Below are 26,248 nucleotides of genomic sequence, written 5' to 3' on the forward strand. Positions count from 1 at the left end.
ACTATTCTATTTTGTTAATAACGTGCATCTAGCTTTATTTTTATTTATTCTGATGACCTGACACCTGTCCACATGTTTTGTTTCGCTATCTGTCTCCCGCTTCTAGACTGTGAGCCCATTGTTGGGTAGGGACCATCTCTATATGTTGCCAACCTGTACTTCCCAAGTGCTTAGTACAGTGCTCTGCACACAGTAAGTGCTCAATAAATACGATTGAATGAATGAATGTCAAGAAAGGCAATTCACCTGCTTACCACTGTTGCAGAAAAATTATGGGGTACATATCAGACCTTGAATGTTTTATGGAACATATTGGCAGATGATTATTTTAAATTACCTTCCTAGGAAATACTCTGCCTGGAGGAAAAAAAGTATTATCTTCAAATAAGCCACCCTATACAATCAATCATCAATTGTATTTATTGAGTACTTACTGCGTGCAGAGCACTGTACTAAGTGCTTGGGAGAATATAACAGAAGTGGTAGGCATGTTCTCTGCCCACAGTGAGCTTTCACTGGGGTAAGGCAGAACTATCCATGTTGTGAATGCAGACATGGCTCAAGGGCCTGGGAGACAGAAGGTCCTGGGTTCTAATTCCAGCTCTGCCATTTATCAGCTTGTATGACCTTGGACAAGTCACTTCTCTACTCTGGGCCTCAGTTTCATCATCTGTAAAATGAAGATGAAATACCACTCATTTTTGAAACTCTGATGCTCTGAGCCCATTAGAACCTTCCAAACAGCACTAAGTACAGTCACTGTGGAAGCTATATAAAGGATTCCTGATTTCTAATAATGGTTTGATGTGATCTGGGAAAATCTAAATCCATGTTTTCTGAAAATACACTTTTACTTCATCAATGAGGGTTGTAATTCTCTAAAGAGTCTTTACTATTGAATACAAAGGTCAGTATGCTGAAAATGGACAAAAGTTCATCTCTTATGGTTAGAGAAGCAGTGTAGCCTAGTGGATAGAACCCAGGCCTGGGAATCAAAAGGGCCTGGGTTCTTATCCCAGCTCCACCACTTGGATGTGTGACCTTGGGCAAGTTACTTAAAACAGTTCCCTCATCTGTAAAATGGGAATTAAGACTGAGCCCAGTGTAGGACAGGGATTGTTTAAACCCAATTTGCTTGTATTCACCTTGGTGCTTAGTACAGTGTCTGGCACAGTTTTTAAATGTATCTTGATTATTAAATTATTATTATTGTCTCTAGATACTGAGGCAATGTATTATGTAATGTGACTAGAGGATAGTCTTGTAGAATGAAATACATTCTGCCATTAAAATGATATATCCACTCTTAAAGGCATAAAAAAATCCTCAAGCAATACACCAAAATTTCAACACACTTTATTTTTCAGGCACATAGTATTTTAGGTATCCAATTAAACTTTACTATGTTAACTCTATTTAGTTGCTTCTTACACAAGATATAATAAACATTCACTGTAATGACAGTTTCATCATGCTAAGAGCTATACACACATCCACTTTTTTGAAAATGTTTCCCTATTAAACTGTATCTACAGTACCCATGATTGTGAAGAACATATTTAAATTTGCAAACTTTACAGACTACGCAAAATAAGTCACAAACATTTGGTATACATTTATGAAGTTCATGAGCAAGAACCTATCTTTACATTAGGCAGATTTAACATCTGGAAGGTTTTCTTTTTAAAAAAGTAATAAAATTATATACATTTTAATAATTCTCAAAATAGAAGATATTAAATAGCACAAACAATATTACAAAACTAAACACACATATTGCCTACCAATTTGAATCTAATTGAAGCACATAAAAATCGTTTAGGTTACCCTGTCCACTTATAATAAAACAGTTCTACTTTCAGTTCTATACCCCGAGGATGTTGGATACAGCTTGGAAGATTACGTAGAATCCATATTGACTTAGGCCTATTGAATAGTCTCCCAGGAGAGAAAAAATATCATCTTAATTTAACGGTATTATAAATAATCAAGACATTAATATAATAAGCAGCTTTAGAGATTAGAGTAGTACAACATATTCAAATAATTTGGTCGTGTTTTCATGCAGTGTCACATCTCTAATATCCTGTCCTAAAATTGTACCTGCTATCAAATTAAGGCTTATTAAATATCATAACCCCATTAACATTAGAAAATATTCTTAGATTCTAATTAACAATTTTATCACTTGATAGGGATGGCATCTCTTAGTTATAGTTCATGAAGTTCCCATAGGATATTTGGTTGAAGTAGTAGCAATATTTATCTTCTGTAATGGTAGTAGCCAAATTGTCAGCTATTAAGCTCTGTAATTGGTGATGCTTTGCTTTCCATTCACTGAAACAAAAGGACTCAGGAAACAAAAGAAAATGTACATTTTGGAGAAAGAAAATTTTAGCATAGGAGGTAGTTCCACTTCAGACTCTTAAACGACTATTCTGTGTGGTGAATTACTCAAAGATCTTCCAACACGCATCAGGAAGAACTGGGACTAGAAAACGTTGAATCCTGACAAACCTCCTACATTATCAACTCCGTTAACCAGTGTATGTAGTGCACTGATTCTCCCATCTCTGGCCTTAAGGAAAATTGACAAGAAATAAATCAAATTAATTGGTGCCTAAATCCAAAATGCAACATGCGAGAAGAAAGGAGGGAGTAAAAAACATTCCATCATTGAGCAGAAGAGATATTTTGCTCAGTGTGCTATAATGTTATATGGCATTATATGAAAGTCCCTTTGGCTGCTTTGTTCCCCAGATGTGAATCAAAATTATTAACTGTGCTAAACACAGTAACAAAGTGCCATATTTTATATACAAAGAGGGATATTTCAAGGAGCTGTACATTAATATCATCTCAGAAGTATGTACTTTGGAATAACAGATGAAAACCACTTTCTATAATTAGAGGAAAGACACCAACAAGAATGCACTTATTTGTTCACTTGCCAAACTCCCATTACAGCACTATGATTTCAGAAAGCTAGGTATAGTAATACAGAACAGTGTTCAGTGACTGATATTAGCAGTATTTAATGTATTTTTTACAACTCAAAAAAAACAATCAGTGTTTCTCCGGGATTCATTTTTCTCTGTGATGCCCGAGTATTTCTTCAAGCTTTCTATTCATTGCTTTGTTGATTCTAATTTTTTTTTTTACCATCTACATTTTGGCAGCTCCACTGTGCTATATATGTTTGTGATTTGCTTTGTAGGAAAGCTGTAAACCTGTTTTTCATTTTCACAGGTAAAACCGTAAACAATCAAAATCTCTTACATGCAATAAAGGACAATTGTAGCATACAGTCCTAATTCCAAAGAGAGGCATGATGATTCTGTTTCTGAAAGTAACAGCACTGAATTCAAAAAGACGACATAAATTAGACTCTGGGGTTAAGTTAAAGATTTATATGCACTGTATGGACTAGACTATGCCCAGGGCTAGTCAGCGTTGAAATAAAAAAAAAATGCATGCTCGCTCAAGTTCATTGCTGCTGCATTTTTAGTGCTGGGATAAACGCTCATCTCATGCTGAACTGGTACCTTATCAAATAGTTTGCTCAACATGTAATCCTAGAAGATAAACAAAAATCCTTTACTGGGAATATACGTGAATGAGTATCAGGCTGGATCAAACTAACGTTTAAGATCCCGGTAACTGATTCCTCCGGTTTCTACTTTTTCGGCTATTGATAAGAGCCTTTAGCTTGCCGTAGTCTCCCCTCATCTTCTGCATTTCTTCTCCCGGTTGACTTTGCTGCCGGGTGTCTTTGCAGTATTGGTTAATCATCTGCATTTCGGAGTGACTGAACACCCCGACAAAGTCCTTTGGGTGGAACTGCAAAGCTCGCACAGAACTGGCCCAGGCCCAGGGAGTCCACTTGTCTGTCACAAAGGCCACCATATCAGAATCTAAGACTTTGAAATTTATCTTGGCTATGGTTTGCTTGAAGCTGTTCTCTATGGCGATGCAGTGGTACAGACCCTGGTCAGAATCCTGAACAGAGCGAATCAGAAGTCCATGTTCTGTAGCTATGATTCTTTCATTCAACTTGACCTAGCAGAAACACAGACAATCAATCACAAAAGAAAGGCTGTTGCCATTGACCCACAGCAAATCAATTTCAAGGGAATTTTGCCCATCGAGTTTCCTCATATTGGGTTGGACAGAGTTAAATGAACAATCCAGTTGACTCAATTAAAAAGGATTAACCGGTATCTGGGAAAGTTGTTTGAACAGGGAGGATCAAACAGAAGTGATGAAGAGTTTGAAGAATGACCTATTATTTTTCACTAGCTTTTTCTGAAGCCCTTAAAATTCTCCTGGGGGATTGCATTCTCTCAGGTCACCTCCTTAAGGAAAACTTGCATTGTAGACTTTGCCACCATTTACATAGATTTACTTCTCAAACAGTACTTCACACTTTATCCAATCAGTTTATCCATATGGTTGGAATAATGTTCTCTAATTCAGTCATTATATTAGCACCATTATCTGGCTTCTGGTAGAACTGATGGCACCATCACTATTTTTCCCTAGTCTACCTATCCTTCCCCTATTCAGGTAATAAGCTCGTTGTGGGCCAAAGAAAATGTCAGATTCAATGTTTTCATATGCTTCCCACTGCTTATTTCAATGCTTTCCATGTTGCATTAGCTATCATGATGTGACTGTTATTGACTGAATCTGCGTCTACTCTAAATGCCCCATTTTCCCAATGTGTTTCAATTCCTTGCTCACCAAACTGCTGATCACAAGGGTCACCATTAACCCACTTTCATGTCCCATCCACTTGCTCTGGTAGGGAGATGCCGTGGCAATGAAATGAAACAGATGGGAACAAGAGAAGGTTGAAAGCCCACCAAAGGGTATGACAGTTCTAAAATGGATTCTCCCCGCTATGTAATTGAGATTTTTTTAAATGTAATCAGGGCAGGTTTGGATCCTAGAACTTTCTTTTTCTCATTACTCTCTCACAAAGATGAAGGTTAATCACAAGTTGGCAAACAACTTTCTGGGAAGCTCTGTTTTGAATAGCTGAACCCATGGCAGTAAGAAGCATAAAACCTGTTGTTGAAGGCAATATGTGTGTATATATACATATATATATATATGTGTGTGTATATATATCTATATACATATATAATATGTACATATCTATGTATATAGATATGTACATATTTTAAATTTATAATTTAGGAAAAACATTACTATGCTCTGAACATCCAACAAATTATCTGGTAGTAATGATCCAAATCCAGGAATGGAAGCAAGCACAAAAAGAAAAATGTGAGTTTAGGGATTCGTTGTTCTGTGGAAATCATATTCTTAAAAACATTTTCATTTGAGTGATTTATTGTAGAGAAGATGACATTTTCTGAGAGGATTTGAAAGAATTTTTTTCTTTGCTTTGTGATCTGGAGAGTGGGGGGGAAAAAGAAGGTAAAGGACGGAACAGAGTGTTGGGGATGAGGTTGGCTGAAAGGGTTGAAATTTCATGTAGAAAATACAGGGGCAATCATTGAATGGATTTAAAGAGTAACATGGACCAAAGAACAACACATACATACATAGAAATCAGGGTGAGCACAGTCCTTGCCCCATATGGGGCTCACAGTCTCAATCCCCATTTTACAGGTGGGGTAACTGAGGCCCAGAGAAGTCAAGTGACTTGCCCAAGATCACACACCAGACAAGTGGCGGAGAGGCAGGATTAGAACCCATGAACTTCTGACTCCTAGGCCCGTGCTGTATCCACTAAGCCATGCTGTCAAGCCACGGGAGGAGTTGTTCTTTAGATGCTATATTTTACAGGGTTCAATAGTGGCCTCATGGGTAGCAGGACATGCTAGTCTCAATTTGAGTAACCTCCCAGGACAGTTCTACTATTGGATAAAGAGGTTCACCTCCACCTGGTATTGTGATTTGCAAGCAGTTAAAGAAAATTGCAGAGAAGCAGCAGATCCTAGTGGAAAGAGTACAGGCCTGGGAATCAGTATGTGGGTTCTAATCCTGGGTCTGCCACTTGTCTGCTGTGTAACATTAAGCAAGTTACTTAACTTCTTAACTGCCTCAGTCATCACATCTGTAAAATGGGAATTAAGACTGTGAGCCTCATGTGTCTGTAGACTGTGTCCAACCTTATATCTAGCCCAGCCCTTAGTAAAGGGCTTAACAAATACTATATATATATATATATATATATATATATATATATATGTATATATATGTTTGTGTGTGTGTATATATATATATATATATATATAAAATACATTTATGATTAACATCTTCAAATGGAAAATTGGTATAAAAATATAATAGTCTGGATGTGAAGAAGTCAATTATAGTTGCCTTTTATTTCTTCTAGGAAGTTACCATTTTGTCAAGGGTGGGGGGGCAAGGAAGGGAATGGGGAGGTAATCTCGGCCAGGTGTTTAGCTGTGAAAATATATTTACATACAATGAGGAAAATCAGTTGTTGGAGTCAGTGTAATTGTTTTTTTTTAAATTTTGGAAAATCTAATTGGCATATTAAAATCCTTATCATCACTTATTCTTTGAGATTCTGCATTTTGTTGAAACCCCAAGATAGAACTATTGGTTTATAGCAGGAGAGACACTTCAGGGGCAAAGGCAGAGTTTCTCTCGATTCACAAACCTAATAATTCTAAATTTCAGCAGTTCCTATAACTCTAATTCTAAATTTCAGCAGTTCCTATAACTCTAATTCTAAATTTTATCAGTTCCTTGAACTCTAATCAATACAGCAGGACTAAACAGACAAGATAGCTCAGGTTAGATTTCATGGCCTAGAAGTAGAATTTTTTAAAATGTCTCTTCAGACTCTGAAGGCAATTGTTTAAATTAATATTCTACTCTGCAAAGGAAGCTGATATCCATGTAATGGCATTCATTATGCACTGTATCACTATTGATTATTTTACTGTAATTTTCTTACAGTAAAATCAAGGAAGGTCAGTACAAATAGTTTTTTCAAATATTAGTTTAATAACTATAAATACTATTTGGTTTTTTCCTTTGCACTGAAAATCAGTTTTGCTTCCAAAAACGATCATTCTCCATATTACCAAACTGAAATCCGAGAATGGTCAACAATTCAGCAACTGAAATGGGATTACAGCATCATCGAAGAATGCATGTTGCCAAGAGCGTTGACATTTAGACTAAAGTCTGTGGAGGAAACTTTCAAGGTGGTTTTGGTCTTTTTAATCTTTTCCAGTCACACACAGGTGTTGCTGTGTGAGCATGAAACCCCTTGGATTTTATACATTTTGTTTCTTTTACGGTTCCTTGCTCACAACCACACTGCTGTCTCACTCAAACACTCTTTTGGTGCAGGTGAGGAGGATAGCATCTTTACTATTCATCCATCAAATTTAGGCATAAATTGTTTTAAAGTTGTTGGCACCTGTCATCCTAAAGACATAAAAAGCCACTTATATGCCTTATTTATCCAGTTTGAGCTTTACCCCTGACCGGGCTGGTGATTTAATGCATTTTCTCTGGAGTTGATTGATTGTTTCGGGGCTCTGTCTCTCACCTCCTTCCTCCTGTCTTTGTCCTTCTGTAACAGCCATTTGATAGACGCCTGTGGAGACTTGGGCGAGCACTCCAGGAAAGTGGTGTTGTTCTTTACTCCATATTGAACAACCTCAGCCGCGTTTCTGTAAGCTGGAAAGAGTAAGAACAGAAGCAAAGGCATTTAGAAAAGAATCCTTCCAGGGAATCAACCTTAAAAGACAAATTAATTTCTGCCTGAGGTTAGGAGAAAGTCCAGTTGAAAAAAAAAAAAAGGATCTTAAGTGGTTTCACAGGTGCAAATCCATTAGGAAACAGGACAAAGAGAGTTAACATTGAAGGATAGAAATCCAGGTTTTGAAAAAAAATCTATTTGGGGTGGGAAAACTGAATGTGCAATTCCTTTGGGGTATTTAAGGTGTCTATTTTTGGAATTGGTATGGTTCAAGCATGGAGTCAAAATAAGAGAAGCAGTGTGGCCTAACAGAAAAAGCCTGGGCCTGGGAGCCAGGTAACCTGGGTTCTAATCTCAGCTCTGCCAATTGCTTGCTGTGTGATCTTGGGGAAGTCAAGCAGTGTGGCTTAGGGGAAGGAGCATGGGCTTGAGAGTTAAAGGATGTAGGTTCTAATCCCAGCTCCACCACTTGTCTGCTGTGTGACCTAGGGCAAGTCACTTCACTTCTCTGAGCCTCTGTGACCTCATCTGTAAAATGGAGATTAAGACTGCTGGCCCCATGTGGGGCAACCTGATTACCTTGTATCTACCCCAGCGCTTAGAATAGTGCGTGGCACATAGTAAGTGCTTAACAAATACCATAATAGTTATTATTAATTATTATTATTTAAACTTCCATGCCTCAGTTTCCTAAACTCTCAAATGGGGATTAAATAAGCGTTCTCCCTCCTACTCAGACTGTGAACCCCATTTGGGACAGGGATTTTGTCTGACCTAATTAACTCATACCTACTCCAGCACTTAAAATGGGGTTTGACACATTGCAAGCTCTTAAATAACATTAAATAAAAATAAAACCCACAGTGTTTGACTGGGGGTAATTGAAAATTGCTAATCTGCTTGATAAAAAATTTTCACTTCAACCATCATTGGACAGTATGCAGCCCTGATCCTCAGATTTCCCCCTCACCCAACATTGCAGGCTCTCAGTTCTTCACTGTTAGGTGAGGAACGGGGAGTTGCTGGGGAGGAGCACCTCTGGAAAGTGGTGCCCCCCCCCCCCACCCCCCAATGAGGGTGTAACCCACTGGGCTGACTTCCACTTCTGCCCAATGGTTGAAGCAGCCTTTGGTTACTAGCCTTATTTATTCTTTAAGTTATATTTATTGAAGGCTTACTGTGTGTAGAGCACTATACTGAGCACTTGGTAGAGTATAATACAACAATAAGTAGACAGATTCCCTGACCACAAGGAGCTCACAGTCTAGAGAGGGGGAGACAGATATTAATATAAATAAATAAATCACAGGTATGTACGTATGTGCTGTGTGGCTGGGAAGGGGAATGAACAAAGGGAGCCTCAGCTGTAATATGGTTTTGGGCTTAGGAAAGAAAGATGGAGGCGATCCATTCTGAATGACCCTCACGTCAGTCCTAGTCCTTCTCTCCTCTCTCTGTCTCTATCCCTCTCCCCTAACCATGAGCATGGACCCAATATCCAGTCGGATGTGGAAAGAACCTACGGAGATCCCTCCTAGAGGGAAGGGAATGTACCTAATCAAGTCTGTTATTTTATACTCCCAAATATTTGGTACAGTGTTTGTCACATGGTAAACACTCAGTAAATACAATTGATTGAGAAATCCCCCATCCCACCCTCCACTTGACACACACCGGGTTTTTCCTGCTGGCATATTGCTCAATCAATGGTATTTATTGAGTGCTTTCTGTGTGCAGAGCAGTGTAATAAGAGCTATGGAGACTACCCTATAACAGAGTTGGTAGACATGACCCCTGCCCACAAGGAGCTTATGGCCTAGAGGGGGAACCAGACAGTAAAATAGATTACAGGTAGGATGAATGGGAGAATGGAAGGATATGTACAAAAGTGCAGTGGGGTTGGGTGTAGAGTGAATATCAAGGGATTAGGAATACATATCCAAGTACAGGAAGCAGCATGGTGTAGTGGATAGAGCATGGGCCTAGGAGTCCAAAGGTCAAGGATTCTAAGCAGCGTGGCTCCGTGGAAAGAACACAGGCTTTGGAGTCAGAGGTCATGGGTTCAAATCCCACCTCCGCCAACTGTCAGCTGTGTGACCTTGGGCAAGTCACTTAACTTCTCTGTGCTTCAGTTACCTCATCTGTAAAATGGGGATTAAGACTGTGAGCCCCCCGGGGCACATCCTGATCACCTTGTAACCTCCCCAGTGCTTAGAACAGTGCTTTGCATATAGTAAACACTTAATAAATGCCATTATCATTATTATTATTAATAATAATAATAATCCTGGCTCTGCCACTTGTCTGCTGTGTGACCTTGGGCAAGTCATTTTACTTCTCTGGGCCTCAGCTCATCTGTAAAATGGGGGTTGAGAATGTGAGGCCCACGTGGGACAGGGACTGTTTCCAATCTGATTAGCTTGTATCCACCCCAGCACTTAGAACAGTGCCTGGTACATAGTAAGTGCTTAATGAATACCAAAATTATTATGATTAAGTATCTGGCCATCCCTAAAAGGAAGGTGAGTAGAGGAAACAAGGAGTTGGGAAAAGCCTCTTGGAGAAAGTGAGATCTCAAAAGACTGAAAATGACACATAACTTGCAGTACAATTTTGAGAGAATAGCTTTTTAATAATAATTTATAGCCATACTATGCATTGAAAAGAGTGCATCCAGTTATTTCTATCCATATATCACCCCCTAACATTGCTCGCACCCTCAACAGGAGACAAAGACATTTAGGCATCTTCATATTTGTGTTCAAAGGGGTCATAGCTAGAAGTTTTAAAAAAATTCTAGGTGATGGCCAAGGGGTGACTTGGGAGAAGGAAATTGATTTGTTGTGGTGTTTGCCTGGGCCTCATCTGTTCATTTTTGAAACATGCCTTCTTGATCCCAGATGGAAATCTTTATCGAGCATCCAGACCCTCATATAAGTTTCATCTGCAAATCTCAGGTTTAGTAGTGATGGACTTGCAATCATTTCTTGAATAGTGTCCATGGGTATGTACCTCCTAATTGTTTTTTAAATCTATTTTCATAACAGGTGAAATGTTTTATTCCCATTTACAAAGAAGGAACCTAGGTTCAAAAGGATTGATTCATTTCTTTCCTGGTACGTGACCATAAAAATCCTAAGAATTATGGCTGACATAAAGGGATTTTCAGCTCCTTTTTTATTTAAAAAGACAGATTCTCAAGGGTGATACCTTTTAGATTGAATCCTCGGCATTGAGTCATAGGATTTCCATGTCTGACGTCCTGTCTGCGGCTCCTCCTAAGTTTGGAGAGACCAAAAGAGTGATTTAAAATTGATCCCACTGTAAAATAAATGGAATGCAGGTAAAATGGCACTACTAACTTTATTGTCATTTTGATTGAATCATCGATTGTAGTTTGGAAGGGAGCTTACAAGACTATTTAGCCCTGTTTCATGTCCTAAATGACCTCAGAAAGATGAGACTCAAACCTAGTCTGGAAGATAAGCATTTCCTTCAGAAACAACTCTCACAGTATGGAAGAGAAGCAGCTTAGCCTAATGGAAAAAGCACGGGTCTGGGAATCAGAAGGACCTGGCTTCTAATCCCAGCTCTGCCACTTGTCTGCTGTGTGGAAGTCATTTAACTCCTCTGTGCCTCTGTTACCTCATCTGTAAAATGGAAATTAAGACTGAGTTTCATGTGGGTCATGGAGTGTGTCCACCTTTGTTAGCTTTTATCTACCCCAGCTCTTTGTACAATGCTTGGCACAGAGTAAGTCCTACACAAATACCATTAAAAATATCTTTTTCTCCAAATTTAATCTCTTGGTCTCATTTTACAGAAGATGCTGTGTGGAAGCTTCTCCACAGCAACCTCTTCTAATCTTTCTCATATATCAATTGGGTATATGATGATATTACCCCTTTGAATTTATTTTATTTTCCTAAAAATATGATTTCTTCCCCACCATTTAGGACAAGAGTCTTCCAGGTCAGCAGCATGCAGTGTGGCTCTATTTCAGTAAGGGCCTGGCATGCTTGTGGAATACTGAGTATTCAAAACACAGAAAATACTCAAACACCTAATGCTTTCATGCTTTCTCCACTGCAATCTGTCCTGTTGTTAAGCAACAAGCCTATTTGTACAGGAGGGGTTTGATATATAGTGTTGATTTTGCTATTGATTTGCTCCACAAATGGAAAGCATACTGCTTTCTGCTAATTCAAGTATTTAACTTGTTCTCAGAGGAGGCTGCTTTCCAACATGACCTAAAGAATAAAGAAACAGGGTTTGTACAGAAGTTTCTATTAGAAATGCCCAAATATTGCATTTTACTATATGGCAAAAAGAGTGAAAATATGCAATGGTCTCAGGACCATATACAAGTACTGGCAAGCCAGAGTAAGAGGAATATATGTCCATTTGTTTCAACTTTCCCTGTATGCTCTTATTCAGCTGATATACAGATGATAACAGTCTAGTTGTAAGAGAAGGTTGCACATGGGTCGGGGTATTGGGGGGCAGGGGAGGGAAGTGGGGTGCTCTCAGGATATCTGCATGAATCCCTTGGTTGGCACAATGACACTCCAAACCCTCACTAGGTTGCCCAAAGGCAGAGGGCATTCAAGATGGCAGTGGGAGAGAGTCTCCTAATTATCTCTTCTGGGTGCAAGATTGGGTATGTTGACATGATCAGAGACAGCAACATGGTACAGATCTTGTAAAAGATGTTTGTCATAGGCCCTTCTTCATTAAAGTTTTCCTGTGGCAAATGGACTCTCTGGGAATACAGTAAAGTTTAAACTAGAAATTCCATAACATTTCTGAAACCTCCAAATAGAGCCAGTCAGCAAGACCAACTGGACTTTGAAGGCTGTAGCTATCAATATCAATTGATGCTGCTGTTTCTAACTTGTCACCAACTTCCTTCCCCAAACCAGCCAAGCTTGCCCCAAATCATTGGCAGACATTTCCCTTTATTGGTGGATATATCAACATAAAGGTGACTGGGCTAAGAACATATAACTCAATTGCCTCTACTGCTTATGTGAGGGCTGGGAAATTGATCACCAGAGGGCAACAGACTAGTGAGAGGTATGGGAGTTGGAGGATTGAGGTAGAGGTGGATTATATTTATGATTTTTCCTGTTGAGTTCCAAATGCTAAATCCCTGGAAATAAGTAAACTGCAATCAGTCTTAGTTCCATAAATGAGTATTTAGATTAAATTTTCAATCAGTGTACTAAGTTTTGGGGAGTGTAAGAATGGAATTAAGACATGATAGCTGCCCACAAGCAAAGTCAATCCAGCATACACTCAGACCAGACAACAAGGATATTATTAAAAGATTCAAATAGCTATTCCACTATATTTCCCAAACACAGAATTTGAGCTATTTCTCCTATTCTTTCATTGTTGACTGATCAAATACTCATTTTTTTCTGTCCTATATTTTTAAGAATTCTTAGAATGAGATAAATGACAGCAGAAATCTATTTTTGTATCCATTGCTCAAATAATGACTATGACCAAGTAAAAATAATAAAACATTGTCCAGATTATTCTTGGCTTACTGAAAAAGAATGATCTCATAATCAGTGGTATAAATGTGGTATAAATAGTGAATGATTACTGTGGGCAGAGCGCTGTACTAAGTGGTTGGGGAAAGTTTAATTAGAGCAGGTAGTTAAGCCAGGTAATTCAGAAGTACAAACACCATTCTTATCTAACCACGTTTTCCTACAGCTGTGATCAGCACCTTAATTGGACTTCTCTATACAATGGTGGGCAGGGTTGATAGCCTTCTTCTGTAAATAACTCGGTGATTAAACAATGTCTCTTCTTATGGAATGCATAGAAGCAAGTCACATTCTCTGCACCTTAGCTACCTCATCTGTAAAATGGGCATTATAACTATGAGACCCTTTTGTGGGACACGGACTGTGTCCAAAATGATTAGCTTTGTATTTACCCCAGTGCTTAGAATAGCTCCTGGCACAGTGAGTGCTAAACAAATACCATAAAAAAGAGAAGTCTTTGCCATTTGGATTGTAAACTCCTCAAGGACAGAGCCTTTTTATGTAATGATGGTATTTGTTAAGCGCTTACTATGTGCCTAGCACTGTACTAAGCACTAGGGTAGATGTAGTGTATGAGACTCGGACATAGCCCCTGTCCCACAAAGGGCTCAAAGCCTAAGTAGGAGGATTCATATACATGTGGCAGTTGTGCAATGAACACTTGAAAAAGATGATGATCATCACATCCATGATGATATTTCCCATAACCTACCTCTTCCCTGTTGGATAGAACCTTGAACAGGAATTGCCATCCCAGGCACAATACGGATCTCTTGCGAGGCAACAATCAGCACAAGCAGTACCATAAACATGACAGCGATGCAGGGATACTTGGGTGACACCTTCATTAGAGCTGATGTACAACTGTTGCTGTGAATGGGGGGAAAAAAAGAACAATCACTCAAATGAGACAGTTACAGGACAACCTACTGAAGTGATTACAAAAATTTTCTTTTTTTTTAAATTTTGGAGGATTTTAAAAGTATCTTGGAGAGCTAAGGGATGAGTTGCAGGGAAACTGTCATAGTCAAGTGCTAACGTATTATAACCCACCAAGCATCAGGGCTGAGGAAACAGCTCAGCTCCCTGGACATGTGACCAGGGCAGAGTGCCAATGTCCCCAGCTTCACATCTGAGAGAAAATGGGACTTGTCAGTGGGATTACAGAGACATGCCACTGTCTCTCTCATCAAAGCACAAAATTTATCATGACCCAGCTGGAATGATGTGTGGGGAAAAAAAATAAATGCTTGGTGGGTACAGGAGGAGGTGAAGGAAGAGGGGCACAAAGGCTGGTGGATGTCAGCACATTCTTCCAGGGGCCAACAAGGGCTAGAATTGGAGGTTTCCAACTGGGTTTTGAATTGTAAGTTCCTTGGGGGCAGGGGTCTTGTCTATCAACTTTATTGTACCAATTATTTAGGTACAGTTCCCCTTGCACACAGTGAGTGCTCAGTAAATACCACTGATTGATTGTTCGTTACCCGCAGTTTTTGGCTAACACTTCAAGTTCCCAGGAAGTGAATTTATCCACTTGTTGCTCAGTTCTGAGCCCTCTCCTTCAGCACCATTGGCATCTCCTCCTGAAAGGAGTAGTGTTTGTGTCCTGGGACCCCACATCTTTGCTTAGGTTGGATAAATCAGGCATTTTTACTGAGCACTTACTATGTGCAGAGCACTCTTCTAAATCCAGGCATGACTCTCCCCTTCAGCAGTGCTGACTATGCCAACTCTTCTAGCAGTTCTAGAATGGGCCTACAATCAGATGTAACAGTACCCAGTCATGAGATTTAATTCTCATTTTCCTCAGGACCTTTCCCCTCATCAGGCTGGAGTGAACTGCAATTTTCCATTTGACTTCAAAGGCAGTGCTGAGTTTGGAGACTCTCCATGGGGTACAGAGTAAAATGACTAATGGTCTCTTTATTCGGGGAAATATTTGCTAACCTCCCTGCAAACATTTTTACAGATGAAACTTTTACTTCCATTATCCTCTGTTTGTTTTTCTTTCTCAAAGTTAGTCAAGAGTAAAGAGCTCAGGACACAATATGGAATTTTTCTTTATCTCTAATAGACTAAATGCTCAAAGAAGACCACTGGAATTGTGTAATCAGTTCAGTTAAACACATGAAACTTTAATCCTATATTCCAAGAAAAATACAGCTAGTTTGCATCAACCATGGAGGAAAAAAAGGTTGACAGACACATTTAAAGTGCTTCTAAAAGTGTTCTGTTTCTGTTTAACATTTTGGGTTCTTCTGATTGTAAGGAGAATGATAGAAAACGAAATGGATTACCTGAGTTATAGTCAAAGAAGTTTAAATATTTTAAAACATAATACCCGTGACATACAAAAATGCTTCTTGTATACCAAGAATGTGACAATAATGAAAACTTTGGGAGCTGGATAGCTTAGTGCTTCTTAGACATGAAGAAAACTGATTGTCATTCCAAAAAATAGAATTATTTTAGAAGGCTATCGATGTTATCTTAGTTGACATTGCTGATATGTGAATACTGTACACTGCATTTGAATATCCTGTTTATAATCTTGGCAGGGTTGAATGGAGTTAGGTCTATATGTTCTCCCACTAATAAATGGAAAGTACATTTTTCATTTTCCTTGTGGGGAAGTGGCAAATGGGCATAATCAGGAAAACCTGGGCACCTGGTGCTTTGTCAATTGGAAAACTCCAGTAATTGGGCAAATTGCCAACCCCTCTTTCCCCAGTCTATACACTTTCTTGGTCAGTTCAGTCCATGAGCCATTAATAGATCTCAGTTTACATTTGAATATATGATCCTCTGTTGTGTATTAAGTGAGCTTCACTCGATTGGCTTCTGTGCATTTGGCAGTTTTATCCTTTTGACTCCTACATTAAATTGTAAGTTTCTTAAGGGCAGGCCCGGGTTTTATCTTTGATGTGTACATTCCCAAGGACCTGCACACAGCAGGCATCCAATGAATGTTGAAGCTGATGCTATTGCACTTCCCCATGTGCTTAGTACAGTGCTCTACACATAGTAAACACTCAATAAATACCATTGATTTATTTATGATGGGGGGGGGATGTGGAAATATTAATAGTGATGTTGGCATTTCTGAAATCAGAGGAGTGATCCTTGGTGAGAAAGCCTCCATTCTGTGGGGACAGTTTGTGATGATCAGATTAGAGTTGCCCTTCTGGTACCTCCCATATCAGAGAGGACTGATATGGTCTAACTAGAGGAGACATCTCCCTTGCAGCATCTCTTTCCTCTCTCTAGGGTCCTAAAATGAGTGGTTTGCAGGACAGGATAGATGAGCAGGCAGTGGACTATTATTCTAAATAGCCAACTATCCTCTCCTTCATGGTAGCAGCTTTTAAGCAGCTGCAAACCTACCCAGTACCTGCATGTGAGCATGAGCCAGGTTGAACTGAGATCAATCAATCTATATCATGCCACTGAGAAGTGGCATGGCCTAATGGATAGGGCACAGGCCTGGGATTCAGAAGGACCTGGGTTCTAAGCCCACCTCCGCCACTTGTCTGCTGTGTTGGTATGGGCAGGTCAATTCATTTCTCTGTTCCTCAGTTTCCTCATTTGTAAAATGGTGATTAAGACTCTGAGCCCAACGTGGGACAGGGACTGTATCCAACCTGACTAGTTTGTATCTACCCCAGCATGTAATACTGTGCCTGCCACAAAGTAAGTGCTTAAAGAATACATAAAAAAAACCCAAAACAGTCAAACGATGATGTTTTTGAGTGCTAACTATGGGAGGCTACTTGGAAAAGCACAGTGCAACACAGGTCAGTAAGTATGATCCCTGCCTGCAGGGAGCTTTCAGTCTACAGGGTAAGAATGGCATCAAAATAGAATACTGAGAGGGGAAATAGTATAGACTGTAACTGTGTGATTTCTGCCACCCCTTCCCTCCTTAATTCTGAATCTGACATTAGCCTTCTCTGTGATTATGTAAATCTCCCTCCTAGGAGACTTCCCTCAAACAGCTCTGATTTTCCATCTTGGGCTTTTCTACAACAGGAGTTTTTCATGACTTGGCACCTCCCATTCTCCTGGCAGGTTGGCATACTGAGTAGCAAAGGTTTATTTCTGCATGTGCACACACAGTCACACACACAAATACACATGCATATAGAATCTCTGAGGGTGTGTACAAATATATCGTGAAATGTTTTGTTCTGTTGAAATCATAAATAGTATTCTTCCACACATTTATATTGGAAAAATTCCATTCCCAGAGTGAACAGTTTTATTGTAAAGCAGAAGGCAAGAAAGAACTTGTTTTTACCTTTTTGGAAGAAATTTTCATGGTTGTTATGGGAGCATTATTCTAAAGGGAAAAAGAAAATGCAAATCAAGTTAACAATGATAAAACCTCAAGCTCGATCCCACCGGAGGAGTACTTTGAATTTCTGAAATCTCCATTTACTCTTGGCTATGTTTATCCTTGCCCTTGAATTGCCATTCACCATCTTAAGACCACGAATGTCATTTTTATATCCCAATCTAACTAATCTAACCGGGTCTTATTCTCTTGTTAAAGTTAACATCACTTAATATTTTCTGAAAAGAACGGTGGAACTTTGGGTGTGATTAGTGCATGTTTGTGGGAGTAATATGGAATCCGCAGTACAACTTATAATTGCGATAGCACTGCAATGTTACAACATCACACCACTACAACTCACTACACTTTTCCCCAAGAATACTGTAGCTATCATTCACTGATCTGGGATAGAATAGGCTAAGAATATGCCAACGATCTGTTGGGAGGATGAACATATGGGTAAGTACACTTATCCTTTAAGAGATTAGAGAGATAGGATTTGGAAAAGTGAACAAAAGACTTATACTTTTATTCTAATCTAGGCTAATATAGGTTTGGTGACAAATTAATGGACAGCAATATATGGCCTATTACTGTTTTTCTGGACTTCAGCGGCAATTCCTCCTTCTTTATCCTGCTTTTCCATTGCAAATTTGTGCTCAATCTGGTGGATTTTGTTGAAACTTTAAAAAAAAAAAATTTGTCCTTCTTCCTTCCTCTTTCACCCTTTCAGTTTTCTTGCCAGCATCTGTTTCTAGTCTTGCAGCTCTTCAGGGAATTCAATACCTGGTTTTGCAAGCCTCTGCTTGATGGCATTGATGACATCAAACTCGTTATGGGCAGGGGAGAACATGTCACTTCTGTTGTACTCTCCCAAGTGCTTAATACAGTGCTCTTCACATAGAAGGACCTGGGTTCTAGCTCCGACTCCTCCAATTGTCTGCTTTGTGACCTTGAGCAAGTCATTTTACTTCTCTGGGCCTCAGTTGCCTCATCAGTTTAATGGGAGTTAAGACTGTGAACACTATTTGGGACAAAGACTGTGTCCAACCTGATTAACTTGTATCTACCCCAGTGCTTAGTACAGTGCTTGGCATGTAGTAAGGGATTAACAAATACCTTTACAATTATTTTTAAAAGTAAGTGCTTAATAAATGCCAGTGATTAACACCAAGAAATATGAGGTTTTTGCTTGTTTTACCCTATGTAGATCAGGTCTGCAAATTCAGATCAGGATCTGAATGAGCTTCTCCACATCCCTATTCCTATTTAGATTTGATTCAGACTCAGCTGTGACACTGTCACATCTTTGAAATTGAATTTAAGTAACGGCATTTAGGGATGACACTGAGCTAAGAAAATACGCTGGGCTCTAACTTCTTCCACATATTTATTTTAGAAGCCGAGGATATGATGTCAACCACCTATTCATCTCAATCTACCACAGACAATGCGGCATTAAGGCTCCCTGGAGTCACTAGGTGTCTTACTGAAGTAGGGATTTTGCGTCAGTTAAATCCATCATTCCATCCTTGTAAATCACAACTGAAGGGCTCTAGCTGACACTTTGGATTACTTATCTTCATGTCCAACATGGGCAATTTGAACCACAGCTCTCCATTCCACAATAGAGAGGAGTTTATTCTTTCATGGCGATCACACTGGAACTCATATAACAGCTCATCAATAGTTAGCAGTTTATCAGAATAAGAGAATATAATATTTCTTTGAAACCCTAGCCACAATATATACATTTGAATTTGTGTCAAACCCAGTTAATTAACAATGTTCTTCCTATCGTCAAGAAAGCACTGACATTAAAAAATGAAGTGCTATATTTTAAATCTTTGCTTTCCTTAAAAGGCTAGGAACCACGACACTATCACTTATGAAGTCACTCTGTCACTGAGCTTAGCATGGGGGAAATCTCTCAACCATTAAAATTGCTATTGCCTTCAGCAAATGGCCTGACGGTTCTAATGCAAGGTAGGAAGCTATGAATTTATTTGTGCTCAGTTTCCCTCTGGCTCTCTGACTTTAGACAGATCTGTGATCTGTATCTTTTCTACCACTGCTATAGTGGGACTAATGTATTTTCCCCAATGAGGCTTGTGGGGGAAAAAGATAATAAACAAGGTTGCAAATTATTGGGTCAACATAGAGACTATGAACAACTCTGATCTTAAGAAACTGAATGTGACATTTTATTTTGCATTTACCTATTACTTCTCAGTTGTTTACTCATGTCCTGTCTCTCCCCCTGAAAATGCATTATTACTAATTGGGACACACCTAACTATATAAATTTTTTTCTTGAGCAAAATTTTGGAGCAAAGGGGAATTTCTGAAGATAGAACTCATTTTAGGGTTAGTGACTGTGGTGGATTGTGCTGCCATACTGGCATAGAGAGAGTCAGGATAAAAAGAGTAGTGTCACCCAGTGGATAGAGCATGGACCTGAGAGTCACAGGGACCTGGGTTACACATTTGGCCCTGCCACTTGCCTGCTGTTACCTTGGGCAAGCCTTTAGCTTCTCTGTGCTTCAGGCACCTCATCTGTAAGATGGGGATGAAAACTGTGAGCCCCATGTGGGACATGGACTGTGCCCAACCTAAGTTGTATCCACTCCAGTGCTTAGTTCAGTGCCTGGCACATTGTAAGCTCTTAACAAATACCATTAAAAAAAATTCTCTTATAGAATGAAAAACAGAGTTGGAACCATAGCAGTGAGAGAGTAGCTGATTATATCTTGAGCTCATGTCAGAAGATACTGTGAATCCCTGGGGCCTGGGTGTGAGTGTCTGTGCTCTATGTTATGATTATTTCTAGTGCTCCTTAGCGGAGTATTCTGATGGTGGGGCAGGCTTAGCTGAACAGAAGTACAGGGGGAGTGAGTTACATCTGACAGACCCAAGCTGGAGACCTAAAATAGCACTAAGTGGTTTGTTGAGCATGGAATCTATTCATTTTAATGTCTGTCTACCCTTCCAGATTGTGGGCTCATTATGGGCAGGTAACCAGTTTGCTAATTCTGTTGTACTCTTCCAAAGCCACTTAGTACAATGCTCTGCCCATAATATGTACTCAATAAATACCATTGATTTTTATTAATTTGAAAACTTCCAGTCCATTAGGATGGAATGCCACTACTACTACTATTACTACAACTACTATTACTATAACTACTATTACTACAACTACTACTACTACTAATTTTGGTATATGTTAAGTTGCTCTAGGTCAAGTACTGTATTACGTGCTAGGGTAGATCCAACATAATCAGGTCAGGCACACTATCCCACACAGAGCTCACAATATGAAACCCCTCTAGACTGTAAGCTCATTGTAGACAGGGAATGTATCAGTTTATTGTATTATACTCTCCCAAGTGCTTAGTACAGTGCCCTGCATACAGTTGTGCTCAATAAATAAGATTGAATGAATAAATTAGTAGGAGGAAGAACAGGTATTGAATCCCCATTTTTCAGAGGTGAAACTGAGGTCCAGAAAAGGTAAGTAACTTCTCCAAGGTCACACTGCAGGCAAGTGGCAGAGGCAGAATTAGAACCCGGATCCGCCGACTCCCAGGCACATGCTCCTTCCATTAGGCCTTGCTGCTTCTCAGCAAGTAAGAACATGTCTAGAATACAGAGATGTCTTCTGTATCTTGGGTAACATCTCTAAGGTTCATCCTGGACAAACGGCAATGCCATTACCGAACAGTTTTATATCCCTCCTGCGGGATTTGTGTATTTAAAACATCTATATATTATAAGGCTTAGGTAGGGACCATCTCTATATGTTGCCGATTTGTACTTCCTAAGCATTTAGTACAGTGTTCTGCACACAGTAAGCACTCAAAAAATATGACTGAATGAATAAGGCTTGGGAATATAAAGAGTCTACATACTGTCAAAAGTCACTGAAGAATTTGGGAGGCCCCAGATTATTGATAAAATGACCCAGATCAAAATGTTCTATCTGTTTATGATGATAGAGGGGGAAAAAAACAATCCATTAATATTTTTTTTAAATGTATTGTTGGTAGAGAATTATACTACACATTAAGCTATAGTATGGTGCTTGCCCATAATCCATTCTGTCCCATATTGTCTCTCTACATTCTTGTCCCACTTTAAATCGTGAGTCTTGTGGGGGACAGGGACTGTGTCTGATAAGATAATACTGAATTTATCCCAGAACCTACAACAGAGTTTGGCACATAGTAAGTGCTTACCAAATATCACAATTATTATTATTATTATCACACTGTTTCCACATAGCCAGGGCTGGGTGGACTTTTGCATGTTGCAAGGCAATTGGATTTTGTGGGGCTCCTGTATACAAGTTCTCTATTTTCTAATTCCTAATAATGTTCTACTTAAAGACATTCTTATAGCTACATTCCAATCTTAAAACTTGAAGAATATACTTTAAATTTCATATAGCATGCTTAGACAAAGAAGTTGTTGTTCCCAAACCATAGATCATACATTTTTATATGTACATTTTTTCATGCATATTACTGTGGATTTATTTTTGTGGTTCATTCTTAGGCTGAAGCCATGGCTTAGCCCAGAAAGCCCTGCATGAATCTGCCTGTAGATATATTCATCATCTCCCCAAGGTAATAAATACAACTACCAATTTGACCCTCACCACATTCAGAGCCTACTCCTCCACCCAGAATTGGTGTTTGTATTATCTTTTATGATAAGTGAATGGAGACAAATCAAAGAAAGAAACAAACTGCTCTACTTCAAATCCCTGGTTACACATCGGACAACTGGAGGAGGAACAATTCAAATTTATCTGCCAAATACCTATAGTCTTGTTTCACTGCCTGTGAAAAATGTCCTTTCATAACCTTTAAAAAAGTAATTTTTGCAATTCTCTGTGTCACAGGGACAGTGAAAGAAAACATTCATTGATATTCAGGTGATTTAAAATCTGAGAACAACAAAAAGTTGTTCTGGAGACATAGTCATGTTTTATCTTAATTACATCAAGTATTTCCTGTTTTCTAAAGTCATCCTTCTCTCACAATTTTATAACCTCTTTATTTGATCTCTTATCAAGTGTTTCTCATCCTCTCCAAATCTGTAGGATCAAAGAGTTTATTTCAAGGCAAGGCCAAAAAGTCTAGGCGGATGAAAGCCAAACCTTAAAAACTTCCAGTTCTTCCAGGATGATCTCTCCATTGGCAGAGTCGTTTGTCGGCAGAACGACAACTTTTTGTACAGTGCCCTGGTCTGGAACAAAATGAGAACAAATTAAGTGCTACATTTTTGTTTTGCTTTGCCTTTTTTTCTTTTTTTTTTTTTAAAAGCCAAGAAACATTCAATTGTTAATTCCAGGATTAGTCATACCCAGAGAAGTATGTTTTGTTGGTGAAGATTATATTCTTTAAAATTTTAATATGGTTCCACAGAATACGATTTTGGAGTACATTTCATTAGGCAGTGGTAAGGACAACTTTTAGACTGCACACATTTCTGCCTCTGAAGCATACAGAATGCTTAACATTCAAAGGGTCCTCATTTAGAGAAGCAGCATGGCTCAGTGGAAAGAGCACGGGCTTTGGAGTTGGAGGTCATGGGTTCAAATCCCGGCTCCTCCACCTGTCAGCTGTGTGACTTTGGGCAAGTCACTTAACTTCTCTGTTCCTGTTACCTCATCTGTAAAATGGGGATTAAAACTGTGAGCCCCCCGTGGGACAACTGATCTCCTTGTAACCTCCCCAGTGCTTAGAACAGTGCTTTGCACATAGTAAGCACTTAACAAATGACATTATCATTATTATTAATTACAACTTCCAATGAGATTGTCTGAGATTATGCCGCAGAGTGTATATGTGATACAGTGAAAGATTGCATTAACCATTCTCTATCAAGCAGTATGCTTTGAATTTTCTTACATAATTAGATTAGCTTCTCCCCTTTCAGTCCTTTGTCACCAGCAATTAGCTCGCTAGTTTTACTCTCCTATGGTCAGGCTCATATCCAATGTAGTAAGCCAGGGGACACTTCTGAATCAGGTACCTCTATCACGTCTATGAAGACCAAGTGTATGCCGGCAGTACCCGCCAACTAGTTTAATCCAAAACATGGGTGGATTGGACTGGCTCCTATGATGGTTCTGACCGCCAGATTCTGGGAGGCATTTCACAGCCCCCCAGCTATTGCCAAACTAGTAATGGTTCTAATTGTATACTCCATCAGCTCAGTGGCCCAGAGAAGCCACTGAGGTCAGAAGTGGCTGTCCTTGAATGGATTACTATAAACCAAGCATCTTGTCTATCTCCCCTGTTTGAGTGTAAATTTGTTGAGAGCAGGAATTAATTCTACTTCTGTTTTGCTCTTCTAAGCACTTAGACCAGTATTAGATGCAGTTTGGCTTAATGGAAAGAGCACGGGCTTGGGAGCCAAAGGTCATGGGTTCTAATCCTGCCTCAGCCACTTGTCAGCTCTTTGACTTTGGGCAAATCACTTAACTTTCTGTAAAATGGGGATCAAGACTGTGAGCCTCATGTGGGACAACCTGATAACCTTGTATCTACCCCAGATCTTAGAACAGTGCTTGGCAGAGAGTAAGTGCTTAACAAATGCCATTATTATTATTATTTATTATTATGCACACAGAAAAATACTCAATGAACACTGTTTCTTTTTTAAATCAATTTTTAGAGAGGGAAAACATTTTAGGGTAATATTGTTTATCCAAAATATCAGATGAAACAAACCAAAACTAGAAAAATTATTGGTGAGAGGATACATACACAGAAATTATCTCTCTCCTTGGAAAGACTACTATGAATATTTCCAAGTGTTTTCTGGGTGAATCAAAAATAATTGTCCACAGGTGGACTTTCCAATTCCCTGGGCCTTTACATTTTAGTTCTTATACTCATAAATACAGGAGCTATCTAATCAAAAATGTTCGCATGTTTTTGTGGAACAGTAAATACACTTGAATTTTTGCATTTTATATAAAATACTTTGCTTTTCCTCAACCTAAGCTCCTGGATCAAATGAAATATTACGAGACATTTTGAAAGTACCAGTGAAAACAAGAAGCAAAACTATAAAGAAAAATTACCTATTCAGATTATCCTATAATCCCAGCCTCTGTATATATTACATAAAAGTCAAGATACATGAGGATAAAAAAAAGAAGTCTTAAATCATGGTGTGGTTTTGACACAAATGCTGTAATACAATCTAAATTTCCAAATTGCAGGCAACAGAACATTATAAATATCCTCTACTATGTCAGGAAATATTAGTTTGCCCGTCAACTTGCATCGAAAGTTATGATGGATGAAACTAATGTAGTGCCATCTGCTGGATTTACTGTCAACGTGCCGCTTCTTTTTACATTCCATTCTCCCTAACACGTGGATGTCTGAGGATGAATTGAGAAAAACGATGCAAAAGGAAATCGGTTAAATGAAGATGTAAATAAGGTCGTCATTTCCTACTAATTCCCATCTCCCCATCCCCATTTCCTACCCTGCTGCATCACACTACCCACTAAGCACTTAGGTGTTCACCTCATCCACCAACTTCATAGACCTTATGTACATATCTCTATATGCGGTTGCTTCCCCCCCTTTAAATGTGTTTTAAAGTCTGTTTCTTCCCTAGATTGTGAACTGGTGGAGAGCAGGAATCATGTTTGCCAACTCTATTGTATTGTAGTCACCCTTTTGTGCTCCACAGGGTAAGCGCTCAGTAAATACTACTGATGGATTGATTGAAATATAAATTATTCTTATGCACCATCCAATTGTACTGACATTCATGTAGTCACTGTTGCACAGTCTAACCATAAGAGCAGCCCCAAACTGTCTGGTAGGGTGGATATATTTAGCTCCACTTTGGGTGGGATTAAAGGGCAGGCATGTTACTGCCCCCCACCCTGCCCCAGTGATTCCACTTCTTGAACTCCTCTCTCCTAAAATAATCTGGAACAGTGCTAGGCCCCAGAACCACTGTCTCCCCATTGCTAATTTTTAATTCTCAATTCATCCTTTCTGCCCTCCTAGCCTTTCACTCTTAATCAGGGTAAGAGACAAGAATCAGTTTCAACCATCTCCATCCAAATTTCCTGGCTGGGGCCCCTGAAGGGCCAGTTCCTTCTTGAGAGACAGTTGAATCTGAGATTTAACAATAACATCTCAATCCACTCCAGGATGTCAAAACTAAAGAGTCTCCTTTGAATTCCATTATTTCCTTCAGAAAGGCAGCCAGCCCTGGATTTGGGGAATCTCTAATCTTAATTCAAACCCATCAAACTTTATTATTGCCTCTTGATTTTTTCCCTCTTAGGGGTGGAATTATAGTTGTACAAGTTTCTGGAGAAAAGCCACCCACTATAATTTTTATTTCAACCAGAATTACAAGTATTCTTGACTCTAACAATTCTTGTTTAAAGAAGCAATTTCTGAAAAAATTTAAAGTGTTACCAGATGAGGCTTCAATAGGTACACAGAAGTTTTAAACAAAATAGGGTATGCATTGTTGGTTTTCTACAACACTTATGACTGAGCAAGTTACAGATATGTAATCTTCCACACTCAAAATCTATTATGTACATGGAAAAGGATTTTTGCCAGGCATCCATAACAAAAA

At 39.1% G+C, this 26,248-nt stretch overlaps 1 protein-coding gene across 2 annotated transcripts in view; it reads right to left on the reverse strand.

The window, feature by feature from the left end:
• Nucleotides 1–1,334: 1,334 nt before the first annotated feature.
• Nucleotides 1,335–26,248, reverse strand: part of SEMA3C (semaphorin 3C) — a 144,212-nt gene continuing 119,298 nt past the window's right edge. For both annotated transcript variants that reach the window (XM_038741277.1, XM_038741278.1), the window contains 6 exons: nt 22,779–22,867; nt 17,576–17,617; nt 13,991–14,148; nt 10,928–10,995; nt 7,565–7,695; nt 1,335–4,059 (listed from right to left, as the gene is read on the reverse strand). In XM_038741277.1, the coding sequence (XP_038597205.1) occupies nt 3,646–4,059; nt 7,565–7,695; nt 10,928–10,995; nt 13,991–14,148; nt 17,576–17,617; nt 22,779–22,867 (902 nt within the window). In that variant the 3' untranslated portion in view covers nt 1,335–3,645. The remainder of the gene's footprint in view (nt 4,060–7,564; nt 7,696–10,927; nt 10,996–13,990; nt 14,149–17,575; nt 17,618–22,778; nt 22,868–26,248) is intronic.

The sequence above is a fragment of the Tachyglossus aculeatus genome, assembly GCF_015852505.1.
Source record: "Tachyglossus aculeatus isolate mTacAcu1 chromosome 12 unlocalized genomic scaffold, mTacAcu1.pri SUPER_6_unloc_1, whole genome shotgun sequence".
NCBI lineage: Eukaryota > Metazoa > Chordata > Mammalia > Monotremata > Tachyglossidae > Tachyglossus > Tachyglossus aculeatus.